The sequence below is a fragment of the Nyctereutes procyonoides genome, unplaced genomic scaffold, assembly GCF_905146905.1.
Source record: "Nyctereutes procyonoides isolate TBG_1078 unplaced genomic scaffold, NYPRO_anot_genome, whole genome shotgun sequence".
NCBI lineage: Eukaryota > Metazoa > Chordata > Mammalia > Carnivora > Canidae > Nyctereutes > Nyctereutes procyonoides.
In genome coordinates, this window is record NW_026575135.1 from 51400474 (window position 1) to 51414590 (window position 14117).

A 14117-nucleotide genomic window follows, 5' to 3' on the forward strand; every position below is an offset into this window, starting at 1 on the left:
TCTCACGTAGAAGTCAAAGTACTTCAATAATTTGAGGAAAAGCACACATAAAAATGCTTTTAGGTATAATCTGAAGAATATTTACAACTATTCAAAAGCATAAAAACCATCTTTTTTCAGGTTTTGATTCTGTTTCCTACTCCAATTTATCCTGCTAAATGAGAGGTCAGCAAACTTTCCCATAAGGGAATCATTAAGTATTTTATGCCTTGCTGATCTTCTGTCAGAACTTCTCAGCTCTGCCAATAAAGCAGCCATAGACAATCTTTAATAAATGAGAATGGCTATTTCCATAAAACTTTAATAAATCTTTTTTTAATTTTTATTTATTTATGATAGTCACACACACACACACACACACACACACACACACACACACACACACACACACACACAGGGAGAGACAGAGACAGAGACAGAGACAGGCAGAGGGAGAAGCAGGCTCCATGCACCGGGAGCCCGACGTGGGACTCGAGCCCGGGTCTCCAGGATCGCACCCTGGGCCAAAGGCAGGCACTAAACTACTGCACCACCCAGGGATCCCCCATAAAACTTTAATTACAAGAATAGACAGTGGGCCTTAGTTTGTAAACCTCTGTCTAGGCGACCTGCACAGGCTTTGGAGAAAATAAAAAAGGTTCAAAAAATTATGTTCAAAAAATTAGGGGAAAGTGTTTTCCTTTTATAGCTCCAATATTTAACAACTACAATTATGCACATTCTGTTCTTCCTAAGGTTAATATTAAAACAGGGGTGCCTGGATGGTGGCTCAGTCAGTTAAGTGACTATGGCTCAGGGCATGATCTCAGGGTCATAAGATGAGCCCAACATTGGGCATGCAGCCTGCTGAGATTCTCTTTCTCCCTCTTCCTCTACCCTTACCCACCCCATTCCTCTGCTCCCTGTGCAAGCTTCTCTATCAAAACACAAAAACAAACCCACATTAAAACAACAAATTAGCCATGTTTAATGCCTGAATTTGTTGGGAAATATTTTATTTACTTATTTGAGAGAGTGCACAAGTGAGTGAGTGGGGGCAGGAGGGGGAAGCAGAGGGAGAGGGACAAGCAAACTCTGAGCTGATGGCAGAGCCCAACAGGGGCCTCAATTCCATGACCCTGAAATCATGACCTGAGTGGAAACCAAGAGTGAGCCACCCAGGGGCCCCTGAAATTTTTAAACTAAAAAGATCAACCATACTCAAATTTAAATATAAGCCTTTGGCAGAACTAGTAGCCTGCTGCATTTTAATAATGGGAAGAAAAAGCAAAAAAAAAAAAAAAAAAAAAAAAGAAAAGAAAAAGAAAAAGCAAACAACGTGAGATTTGTTTATAAGTTAGGATTTTAAATTGCAGTTATGTAAATATTTTAAGAAAAACAAACTACAGGAGAGATTTCAGAAAGCCAAGAAAATACAAGATCCAGTCATGATAAAGGTTTACTACTTGCCATTCCTCTACTTCACAAATATTGTGCTAATAAAGCAGTAAACATTGTTGGTTTTAAAGTAATGACTTTATTAATAAATATACATCCATATGATGATGTAGATACAAATCATGAACACTACTCCATTCCCATACACATAATTGCACACGAGTAGCTCAAGTTCATGGACATAAAAACATACACAGTATCTATTTGGACTTTTTACAGCAGAGGACAGCGTGCTTATATCAGTTACTTGGTAATTATTTTCTCTGTAATTATCTGTGGAAAAAGGAAATTGTGAAACTTAAAGAATCAAAGTGGTCTGATTACTATAAATCACACACTTGATTTACTACAGCATTAAATTTCCCAAAAATTAAATACATTGTGAAAGTACAGATTTACCTACTTGGGAGGAGGTGGAGGGAAAAGCAAAGGAAAGATTTAGATACATCCTAGAGTTTAATAGCATATAGTTAAGCCATAATAAAAACAAAAATATAATAGCATCTAAATATTTTATGTCCAAGGAAAAAAACATTTTGAACTGTTGTGAAGGTTTACGTTATAGAGGGATAAAATTTTACTGCATATAGAGACAATGACTGACAGAGCAGCAGGTATTGCCAACATCCCCTGAATTATTCTTTTAAAGCTTCTTAGAATATAAAGGAGAAGGGGTTTTGTTTTTTTTTAGCTCATACACTGGTTGTTCTTACACTGGATGGATCACCTTTAACCTAACAAATGGGTCCAGATAATTGTTTTTTCCTCCTTGACTCAAAGAAACTCTATTACTTCATGAAAATATACATGTAAATTCACACAAACATCAGTCTGGAATGAAGATTACTTTTATTACTTCAACAGATGTTTCCTTTAAAAAGTAAATAAAAAATATAAAGAATATTTCAGTCTAACTGAATACTGATTTTAAAAATGTCCCCAAATATTAAAAATTAATCAGATACTTGTTTTCTTCCAATACATTGTGCCAGTATTTTTTAATATCCAGTGCAAAACTCCAAAGATAGTATCAAAATCATCCCATACCAAAGATTAGTTATGCAAGGTTTTATCTGTCAAAAAATGAAAATTTCATTTGTATTACTGCTTATTTGTTAACATGATAATAAATAAGGCATGTTAAAATAGTTTTCAAAGAAAAAAAGTAAAGCAAACTTACTTGAATAGATCATTTTCTGACCAACAGTTTTAATGCAGAATAGTGAGACCTATTATGTGAAGAACAGAATTCTACAATATAAAATTAGCAATTTACCTTTTAAGAAACAATCATACAATTGGAGGAAAAGGCCAGTTTTCCCCAACTGATTATATTAAAGTATAGGCAATTTTTTAACATGCTATTTCAGTGTTTATCATGACGAGACAGTGTTACAAAAGATGCACAATGTAGTCTTTATAGAGAAGTAAAAATATTTTATATTTTAAGACTTCATGTTATCACTTAGATGTCTTTCTCTTCAGCATGGCACCAATAAACTGTTCACAAGGAGAAAAGGAAGTGGAATCAGGAGATGCTCACCACCATACAGATCTAATACTCCAGGTAAACACTTACATGAACAGAAAATTCAGCTTTCTAAACACTGTTAACCATTCACAACTGTAGCCATTTGTCCCCCTTTTTTTATCCTGGGACATAGCTCCTGATATTAATAAACACGGTTATGAACAGAATTCCTTTAGCTGATTTCACCATTTCAGTAACATGTATACAAAATTCATTATACAATAATACACCTGCTTTATCTTCTGACACACAGCACAGCACCACTGAGTAGATGTGCTGGAGGATGGGGAAAGAGGAGGGGAATAAATGAAGCAAAGGGAAGAGAGAAAGGGAAGGGTATGTACAACAAAATCAGGAATGAAAATAAACTGAAAGGAAATGTCAAATGGACACAGTATAAAAACAACAGGACACCAAATCCTTGACAGTTATATTACCTTGCAGTATAACATTTAATTAAACAACTGTTTTCAGGAACTCAGAAGAGGACTTCTAAGTATATTTCTAAGTAGCCAACTGCTGAACATCATCTTGAGAAACAACTAAATGACACATAAATATTAAAAGTGGATACACGAATATATGAATAAAGATGTAAGCATTTGTGTGTGTCAGAAGTTATACTGTTCTGAGTAAATTATTCAAAGTTTTGTATTTTGAGCTTCTGCAAGGAGAAACTCTTGTAGCAATTTAGCTGCCAGAATGTTACAACTGATTATATAGTCATCCAATATTGTTCTCTATGGTTTGTGCAAAGCTAAAATTGTTGAGGTCACTGTCTTAGATGCCAGTGCACACACAGTCCCTACAATGCAACACCTCTAACTGTAAAGAGCAGCATAAGTCCAGCTCATTGTGTCAGGCATCACTGGAACACCTGAAGGCTTGCTGCTTTTTTCCTAATAAAAAAGGTACGAAACATGACATCCATTTGCAATCAGAGTTTGCATTAACTGAGAGCAAGCCCAACAACACAATGTGTGCCCTTCTAAAATTTTAATTATTTTAAAAGTTTTTGGGTCCTGCAAATCTATACTATAATCTCAAAGGCATTTAAAATTCCATGATTTGAGTGGAATTGTTTTTCAAATCTGAAGTTTGTAATAGTTTATTTTATTTAGAACAAACTCAGAATAAATACAATGTCTATTAACAAAGACTATTACTTTCAGAAAGGGGAGAAGAGTGATTTTTCTCTGTCCCTACCATCCATATCTACCCAATACCTTTTTTTTCTATATTGCTTCTAAAGCAGACGTTGGAAAAATTTTCTTTTAGATAAGTGGTCTCACTGGAGCCACAATTAAATTTCAATGAAACTTATCAACATATTTTTTTTACATGATGCATGCATAGATGGTATTCCTATGTATTCCTTAATATTTGGGTTCTGACAGACAATTGCAGTTTATTTATAACAGTTTTAGACTCTACCACTTGATTTGCGTCCTTTGGCAGATATAAACCTGAAACCACAGTAAGTGCTAATGTAATGGGACAATTTCTCAGGGAAGAAACTAAAAAACATTTTTAATAAATGAACATTAATAAATGTTTTAAGCATAATGCTTTAAAACTAAATATATGAAAGGCAAATTGTAGTGACTACAGCTACATGCAGACCTTAAGAATGTTTCTTTTTCTATTAAGTATGCTATTCTCAGAATGCATATTTCACCAAAAATGTAATGTGCAGTTTTTATTAAAAAGCTGAATTTTTCTGTAAATATGAATTGTTTGTAGTGTTTGGTATATATGCTCTTAGGCAATTAAGAAATACACAACATATCATTGTTGAAAGGCAAACACTAAAGAGTTTTTAGAAATAAGGGTTAAATCAATTAACACCATGTAAATCAATAAAATAAAATAAATAAGATTCTGCTGCTTAAACCTAGAACAAAAGTAAGATTTTTAACATCTGAAGTTCTATGTAAATGCCAAAGCATACAAATATCTGAGTCTTGTCTCATGAAAATAAATGTTACAAAAACTCACAGCCATTACCTCAAGTAATCCTGAATCATTAGTTTGCTTTGTTCCATCAGTTAAAAATACCTTGGATATTACCTTTATTATACTGTAGGTTTACTTCACAAACTAACAGGTATAATGGTTTCAGTTGTTTAGTACATAAAGCATCTATTTAGAATGGCCCAAAGGAGTAATGAAATATGAGACACAACCAGAACTCTAAAAGAAAAGCAAAAATGATTTAGTTAGGTGTTACACTTGAACCTATATACAAATACAATGCCACTGCTCATGCCCTGAGTGCATCTGTCAGCATATGGCAGTTTCTGAGCAAAAGAAAACAAATCAAATGGGGAAACAATTTGGAAAGCCCAGGCCATAAAATTATGTATGTCAAAATAAATCCAAGAAGCTTTGGGATTATTCACAATCTTCCTTCTAAACCTGGCCCTCCTTTCCTGCCTCATTCACTCATTGGGTGGTTTGACTTCGCTGCTGGTTTCCTCTACCCCATGAACTGCTCTGCTGTGCATCATAGGGTAAGGAAAAGCAGCGGTGCCACAGCCATAACCAAGATCAGCAAGACGGGACAGAGCTTTAATGCTACCTGGAGGTCTCCCTGGGCTTACTTTGTATCCCGCAGCTTTAGTTGTACCCAAAGGTCTGCCTGGACTTGTCTTAAATCCAGCTGCTTTGGTGGTTCCCAGGGGTCGGCCTGTGCTGGTACGGTACCCTGCGGATTTGGTGGTTCCTGAAGGTCGGCCACGTTTTCCAGATCGGTTGAGATTTTTCTTTTTCTTTAGTTCATCTTTTATCTCTAGACTTCTGCCACTTGTAGTCTGCAAGTGTGTTTCATTTAACGGGTCTTGCCTCTGACAAGCCATTGGTTTGTGGCTGACTGTGTGGCTATATTTGCTTTGCTGGGAGGAATATATGTCAAACTGATCAGCAGCTCTCATGGCATCTTCATTGAGGCAGGAAGGCTTGCCAGGGCCACAGAAAGCCGGATTACTGCTGGCAACAGGATGCATCATTTTCTACCAAAAATAAAATACAAATATATACCTGTAAGACAGCATTCAGTGGGAAAATAGCCCATCTTCCGAAAACTATACAGGCTATCTAAAATTACAGACAGAAAAAAAAAATTATGCTGACAGGCAAGACTCTAGACCACTTATAAACAAACACACATCAACAGATTCAGAGATACTTGTTTTCCTCAACTTAATCAAGGATATGGACTTACTTCACACAAGATACCTCAACTGTTATACTACATTAGTAGCCATGTCTTCTGCTTAGGAACTAGAAAAGTGGATAAAGTACAGAATAAATCTTACATGTTATAGGCTCTTCTAGATCATGAAACCTTAAAAGGATAACAACAAACACAAGAACTCTTAGTAACAATATTTTTTTTTCATTTGCTTAACATTCTTAGAACGTCTTCTTTTGGCCTTTTATTCTATTTCTTACATACATACACTTCTGATCTGGCCACAGCTGCCACAAGGTGGACACTTCCTCCTTATTATAACTTATTATTATTATTATTTAAAGATTTTATTTATTCATTCATGAGAGACAGAGAGAGAGAGAGGTAGAGACACAGGCAGAGGGAGGAGCAGGCTCCATGCAGGGAGCCGGACGTGGGACTCGATCCCGGGTCTCCAGGATCACTGCCTGGGCTGAAGGCGGCGCTAAACCGCTGAACCACCTGGGCTGCCCTTATAATTTATTATTAATATGGAATCTTTAGTAAAGGGACACCTAGGTGACTCAGTCAGTTAAGGATCGTACTCTTAGTTGTGGCTAAAGTCATGATTTCATGGGTTCTATCACTGCACTCAGCAGGGAGTCTGCTTGAAGATTCTTTTCCTCTGCCCCTTCCTAAACTCGCACACATGCATGCTTCCTCTAAATTAAATAAATCTTTAAAAACAAAGAATTCTCAGTGTACTACACTTTATAAAGCACTGAATGTGCCAAGCAAAGAACACAATCTCTCAAGGTACTGACTCCCTTTAAATTAACCAATCAGGGGCACCTGGGGGACTCAGTGGTTGAGCGTCTACCTTTGGCTCAGGTCGTGATCCCATGGTCCTGGGATTGAGTTCTGTATCAGGATCTCCACAGGGAGCCTGCTTCTCCCTCTGCCTGTGTCTCTGCCTCTACATCTGTCATGAATACAGAAAATCTTTTTTAAAAAATTAACTAATCAGTCAAAACAAAAAACAAAAAACCCCAATCTATCTAAATAGGAGGAAGTACTAATATAAAGGGTGAACAGAGGTTTCCATTAGCTAAAATGAGTTCTTATACAAGTGAGAATTATACTACAAAAATATGGGTAACAATAAAATACTTCCTATTTTGAAGGTATGGTTATCAAGACAGAAAGTTGAATGTACAATACTGCTTCCTCCTTGATTATAAACATGTGTGGATTTTCTTCCCTTAAAAGAGCCCTGTGACTAATGAACAGACCAGTCTCTGTTTTGTCTGTGAAGACATCCCTGTGATTTTTTTCTCTTTATAAAGTATGTATTACAATCACCACCAAAACAAGCCAGCCCTAAACAGCCATATTATCTAGACACATAGAGAATGAGTTTGGTGACACTACAGTATTATATTTCAATAAGGTATAAAGATACGGGTTCTAATTCAGTTTTAGAAAAAGTCACAGATGTATATAGTAAGATCTAGCCCCCAAGTTGTTAATGTTTGCCTATACCATATATGTAAAATTGCACCAAAACCTGTTATAAAGGTAAAAGGAAATGAAAATCAAGTCATAGAATTGAATTGTTAAATTACTAAATAATTCCTGAAAATCAACACATACAAAGCTATTTGCCAACTATCTTAAGATCTTAACTATAGGGATGCCCGAGTGGCTCGGTGGCTGAGTGTCTGCCTTCAGCTCAGGGTATGATCCTGGGTTCAGGATCAAGTCCCAGATCAGGCTCCCCACAGGGAGCCTGCTTCTCCCTCTGCCTGTGTCTCTGCCTCTCTGTGGTCTCTCATGAATAAATAGATAAAATCTTAAAAAAAAAAAAAAGTCTTAACTATAAAGAAAGAATATCTATAATAAAAAGCTACTTGTTTATGGCTGAAGTCTTGTAAAACAAGATTGAGTTAAACACAAATATTAAAAGGAGCAATTCTTCACTCAGTCCCTAAGGATATAATAAGAAATAGGTTATTAATCACTTCACCAGCTCAAATTCTAATTTCAGCTCAGAAATTAAGAGAGAGCATCAAAATGTGTTCCACATGTAGTAATATGAGCTGAAAGTTAAGTCTTTGAACATTTACTATGTGCCAGGTAATAAGCTTGGGACTTTGCATATTATCTGACTTAATCCACACAACTCTATAAGGAACATACTATTATTAGACCTATTTTACAGAAACTGAGAGATTTTTAGCAACCTGACAATGGCACTCATTAGGAAATGGTAAAGCCAAAAAGGAATTCAGGTAACCTGACATCAGATCAACAATTTCAATGTAATCTACAAATACATCAGGGTTTCTCAATAATAGCATTATCATCTGAGTCAAACAATTCTTGGGGGGAGTGGGTGTCTGGTGTATTTTAAGATGCTTATGAACATCCCTAGCTTCTACCCACTAGATGTCAGTAGCTACATTCTCTTCTTCTCCCTCCCAATTTGACAATCTAAAGTTTCTCCATATGTTGCTAAATATCTCCTGGAGGGCAAAACTCAACCCCTACCATGAGAATCACCCAGCTCTACTAAAATGAAAACATAAGACCCACTTTAAAATATTCCTGTTTAGGGATGCTGGGTGGCTCAGTGGTTGAGTTGTCTGCCTTTGGCCCAGGACGTGATCCTGTAGTCCCAGGATCGAGTTCCACATAGGGCTCCCTGCATGGAGCCTGCCTCTCTCTGTGTGTCTCTTATGAATAAATAAATAAAATCTTTAAAAAAAAAAAAAAATTCTGGGCAGCCCAGGTGGCTCAGAGGTTTAGCGCCACCTTCAGCCCAGGGCGTGACCCTGGAGACCTGGGATGAGTCCCGCATCGGTATCCCCGCGAGGAGCCTGCTTCTCCCTCTGCCTGTGTCTCTGCCTCTCATTCTGTGTCTCTCATGAATAAATAAATAAAATCTTAAAAAAAAAAAAACCTCCTGTTTAAGTTTCTATTCATGTCTTTAGCTCCTCTCTCCAAAAATCCACAAAACCTTTCTGTTGATAATATCTACAAAATCAAACAGCTTTGTTTTCCATATTCAAGAAAAGCTAATGTTGGAATTTGTGAAGGAACTAACCACATTCCTTTCCCCCTTCAAGTTATAAACTAATTCAGAAATATAAACAGGAATTAGGCAGGAATCAAAATATTAGTTTATTGCCAATAAGGTTGAACTAGAGACAACATGCAAAAAAAAAAAAAAAGAGAGAAACAGACCTCTGAGAAGATTTTAAGAGAAAAAGTGATGCCCTTTTCAATTTTATTATTCACAAATTCCTCTGCTGCAAAGAAAGCTCTAGTAAAAAAGAGGTAGAAAGGTACAAGTTCCCTTCCACAAGTAGCACGGACAGTAAAGGAAAAAAACATTTCTTCCTACAGTCTATTTCAGTGCTTTACATTTCATGCTTTTTCAGTTCCTATCATTAATTTACTAAACCTTTCTTCTGGACCTTACTTCCCTTAACTTTACCTTCTCTTAGTGTAGCAGAACATTCACGATACATTAGCACTCAGCTAATACAGAGATACCGAGTCTCAGTTTATATTACATTAAGCTTTTAAAGGCAAGATGCTGCCATGTATCTTCTACTCAGATACGAACAAACACTGAAAAAAAATACACTACTTAAAAAGTAGACTTGTAGGGCAGCCCGGGTGGCTCAGCGGTTTAGCGTCGCCTTCAGTCCAGGGTGTGATCCCAGAGAGCCAGGATAGAGTCCCGCGTCAGGCTCCCCGCATGGACCCTGCTTCTCTCTCTGCCTGTGTCTCTGCCTCTCTATGAAAAAATAAATAAATAAAAAGTAGACCTGTAACTTGGAAAAAAAAAAGCACCTCTCACCAATTCCTTTAATATTCTCTAGGAATTTAGGCATTTGGTTTGTATTATGTTAATTTACTTCTGACACAGCTCACATTTGTCGAGAGCCAACTCCATGCAAAACACTATGCTAAGCTCTAGGACACAAAACAGGAGTAAAGTTGTTTATTCCAATGGAAAAACAATGATACACTGACTTAAAGATCATTGCTAAGGGCTAGTCTTCTATCTATATTTTGTGTTTTCCTTCCCTGCTGTCAAAAAAATCAGCATTTTGTTTACTCAATAACTGATTAAGAAGCCAGAAAAGAGGGACGTCTGCGTGGCTCCCTGCCTTCGGCTCAGGGCGTGATCCTGGAGTCCAGGGATAGAGTCCTGCATGGAGTCCCACATTGGGCTCCCTGCATGGAGACTGCTTCTCCCTCTGCCTATGTCTCTGCCTCTCTCTGTGTGTCTCTTGTGAATAAATAAAATCTTAAAAAAAAAAAAAAAAAAAAGCTGGAAAAGAGGGGCACCTGGGTGGCTCAGCTGGTTAAAGTGTCCAACTCTTGATTTCACTAGGGTCATGACCACAGGGGCGAGACTGAGCCCCAAGTGGGGCTCCACACTAGTGTGGAACTTAGATTCTCTTTCCCTCTGTCCCTCCCTACTCTGCTCACCCATAGGCCTGAGCCAGCTCTCTCTTAAACAAACAAAAAAGAGTTGGAAAAGAAATTCACCATGACAGTCACTTCTGTAGTTAATAAGGAAACAGAGCTAAAACCAATCCTTTCTATATTCAAATTCCAACCTTTTAAGATGGGAATCAACACCATTAGATCCTTGTGTGCATCATAATCTGCACACACACAACACACACACAGGATATGAATGTTTGTAAGTACTATTTACATACACAGGCATTAATTAATCCTACTCTTAATAATGTCTCCTACTCCTACTTCAGGGCTTGTCAGCCTACTGTTCCTTCTTGTAAGACTCTTCCCACAATACAGTACAGAGTTCAAAGTATGCAGGCCACATTTCTTAAGAGAGTCAGAATGAATACATTTCTATAAAGTTTGGACTGAAAGAAAGCCAAGAGTTATGTAACAAAGCGTAGACTCTCAAAGATTAATTACCTTAAAGATGGTTCATCTTATATATATATGGGAGTCAACTAAGAGCTTCGACATATTTTAACTAAGACTAAATCAGGATTTTTAAACCACACACTGGGGCGCCTGCGTGGCTCAGTGGGTTGAGACTGACTCTTGATTTCCGCTTGGGTCGTGGGATTGAGCCCCCGCGTCCGGCTCCAAGCTCAGCGGGGAGTCCGTTTGGGATTCTCTCTCCTCCTGCCCTGCCGCTCCCATAGCCTCCCCCATCCGCTAAAATAAATAAACCTTAAAACACACACACACACACACGCACACACACACACACACACACTAAAACTTGCAATGCTCAAAGCTCTTTTACTGCGTTTAAACCCAAAAGTCCTTGGGTGAGCCATTCTTTATGAAGCAATTCCTCTCTTCTCTTGAATGTGGCACTCATTACTGCCAACAAAAAGAACTAAAACTATTTTTAGTAACTTCACAAAGCATTCCTGAAGCTTTCTAAACATGCAGAAAATCTTCCTTTCACGAAATCCAAGTTTTGCTCTCTTCCAAAGATCTAAACATCACGTAATTCTCAAAGATTTTTTTCAGGTTGGTTTGGGTTGTAACGATTACATAGAATCTTTTTTTTTTTTTTTAATAATTCCAAACCAAAGTCCATTTGTGACCCACATCACTCAAAGTCTACTCAGCAAAGGCCAAGACGAATGCCAGAAGCTATGCATCCAGTCCCACCACGGAAAGTTTTGATACCAGGACAGATCATAAATAACGGCCTTCTTTGTCTTCTTTCTACCCCTTAATTGTGCCCCACGCGCAGTTTCCCCGGGGCCAGAATCCTTATTTGACAAGAGCCTTTTGGAAATGCATTACCTGTTGTAACCAAAAGAGATTATTAATGTATTAGCAATAAAAACTTTGCAGAAGATACACGCCCACACTAGAGAAAGAGTCGTGTAATCTCCAAGAAGCAAGATTCAGAGCCCGCTATCCGTGCACTTGGGAGTTGTGCGAGCTGCAGAAGTCCACAGGCCACTCAATCTAGACGTCTATCTCGAAGCCGGCAGGCTTTAATCTAACACGGGGAGCACGGAGGACGGCTAATTTAGACCTCTCGAAGAAAAGAAAGGGTGACCCCTCCCCCCCCCCCGCCGCAGGAGGCATTTCCCCCCAATAATGGCTCCACGCCGAGGGACGAGCAGGCTACGTCCGGGGCCCCTCCTCCTCCCGCGGCGGGCTGGGCCAGAGCCCCTCCTCAGACGTGGGTCGGAGACCTCTCCGCACCCGCGGGCTGGGCCACTCCCGTCCTGGCCGCCTCCTCGCCTTTCTCCACGAGCTCCCGCCGCCCCGACTCCGCTCGGAGCCAGACTGACAAAACCCCGCGCGCCCACCTACCTCAGCCGCTGGTAGCTCGGCCCCTCAGCGCGCCCAGGGGTTGCCCATCAGCTGGGAAGCTCCCGCCGGCCCCGCTCCCCTCCCACAGCCCGCAGCCTCGGCACTGCGCGAAGAGCCCAAGTCAGAGGGGCAGGCAGCGAGGCCGCTGGCGGCGAACTGGACGCTGACTCTCAGCTCTCGCCGCGGCCACCTCTCAGGGTCCTGCCTCAAACGCAGGAGGAAGAGGCCGCCACAGCCCAGGACTGCGAGGGGAGGCGTGCGCGAGCTCGCAAGGACCGCGCACGCACACGCAGACGCACATCGCGAGACCCAGTCTCCCGCCGACGGCCAGCACGCAAGCCTTGGGAGGGGTGGCTGGCGGAGCGCGACTGCGCTTGCGCGTGGCGGGGCCGGGCAGGGGGCGGGGCCTGGGCCGGGGCCTGGGCCGGGGCAGCTCGCGCGTCGGGGCAGACCCGGCGCCGCGGAAGGGCCGGAGACCCACCGGAAGCGGGAGTAACTTCTTTACAGGATTGATTTTTAGCTCGATTCTGTGATGTTGGAACTCCTACTTGACCCCACTTCTCAGATTACAAGACTAATAAATGATGGGAGTCAGGATTTGAATCCAGCTGTCTTGTTCCAGAAAGTGTGCCTTTGATTGCTGTTGGTAAATTAATGCCTGATTGTGTCATGTAGTGTCCAAAGCATGTTAGAAGGACTCAGGTTCTGCCTTTTACTGGTTATGGATAGGTAGGAGGAGACCTCCACCTGCCAACAAGATGGGGAATATTCAAATACAAGGTATTTGGACCCTCGGGCCTAGGATCAGTGTTAATGAAAGGCCGCATTTTGTAGAACATGGTATAACTTTTAAAGTTTTTATACCTATAAACCTAAGAATTGCCATATTCTTCATGACACCATCACAAGAAGGGATGGGACTAGAAGTAGTTTACTTACAACCCCCCCCCCCCCTTATGTAGTTTGTGAAATGTCTAGCATATCAGTCACCCCATACAAGCCATTTAGCAGAAGGGGATCGGTTTCCCCAGGTCTTCCCCCTGTGAATTCGAATATGCTAGAAAGGGTAGGAGCCAGAATTGGGAAGGCAGTCCAGGGGAAAACACTTTATTAGTGCGAAGAGGCTAGGGACAGTGTTTCTCTTTTTTGCCTATGCAATGGAGACTGGGGGGGTAATTCTTAGCACTGATTTCTGCCTTGAGCACAGCATTTGTCCAGGCAATGCTGCCAGTAGGAAAGAAAGGAGGAGCAACAGGAAAACAAAACCAAATACAGTACAGGCCAGACCCGGGGCACCTGGTTGGCTCAGTGGTTGAGCGTCCGCCTTTGGCTCAGGTCATGATCGCGAGGTTCTGGGATGGAGTCCCGCATCAGGTTCTGGCAGGGGACCTGTTTGTCTCTCTGCCTCTGTCTCTCATGAATAAATAAATAAAACCTTTCAAAACAAAACAAAAACAAAAAAACCTAGCCTGTTCATTTTCTGGCAGGCAGTGTCCTAACAAGATTTTAAATAATCTGATTCATTACTTCCATAAAATACTACAAAATGGGACTGATTATACCATACTGTGCATATACAGAAGGAAAATGTAGAAGACAGCTAAAATACGTACACGGATGTGAGGACATGTT

The 14117-nt window shown here is 40.1% G+C and overlaps 1 protein-coding gene across 2 annotated transcripts; it reads right to left on the bottom strand.

Moving 5' to 3' along the window:
* Positions 1 to 1493: 1493 nt before the first annotated feature.
* CUNH5orf24 (chromosome unknown C5orf24 homolog) lies at positions 1494 to 12802 on the bottom strand. Of its 2 annotated transcripts, XM_055302596.1 has the most exons (3): positions 12486 to 12802; positions 7021 to 7122; positions 1494 to 5979 (listed from the first exon to the last, which is right to left on the bottom strand). In XM_055302596.1, the coding sequence occupies exons 2-3, from the start codon at positions 7042 to 7044 to the stop codon at positions 5410 to 5412; spliced, it is 594 nt and encodes a 197-aa protein (XP_055158571.1). In that variant the 5' UTR covers positions 7045 to 7122; positions 12486 to 12802; the 3' UTR covers positions 1494 to 5409. The 2 variants fall into 2 exon arrangements, with proteins under 2 accessions (XP_055158571.1, XP_055158572.1); XM_055302597.1 differs by lacking the exon at positions 7021 to 7122 and having other exon boundaries at positions 12486 to 12801.
* Positions 12803 to 14117: the final 1315 nt, after the last annotated feature.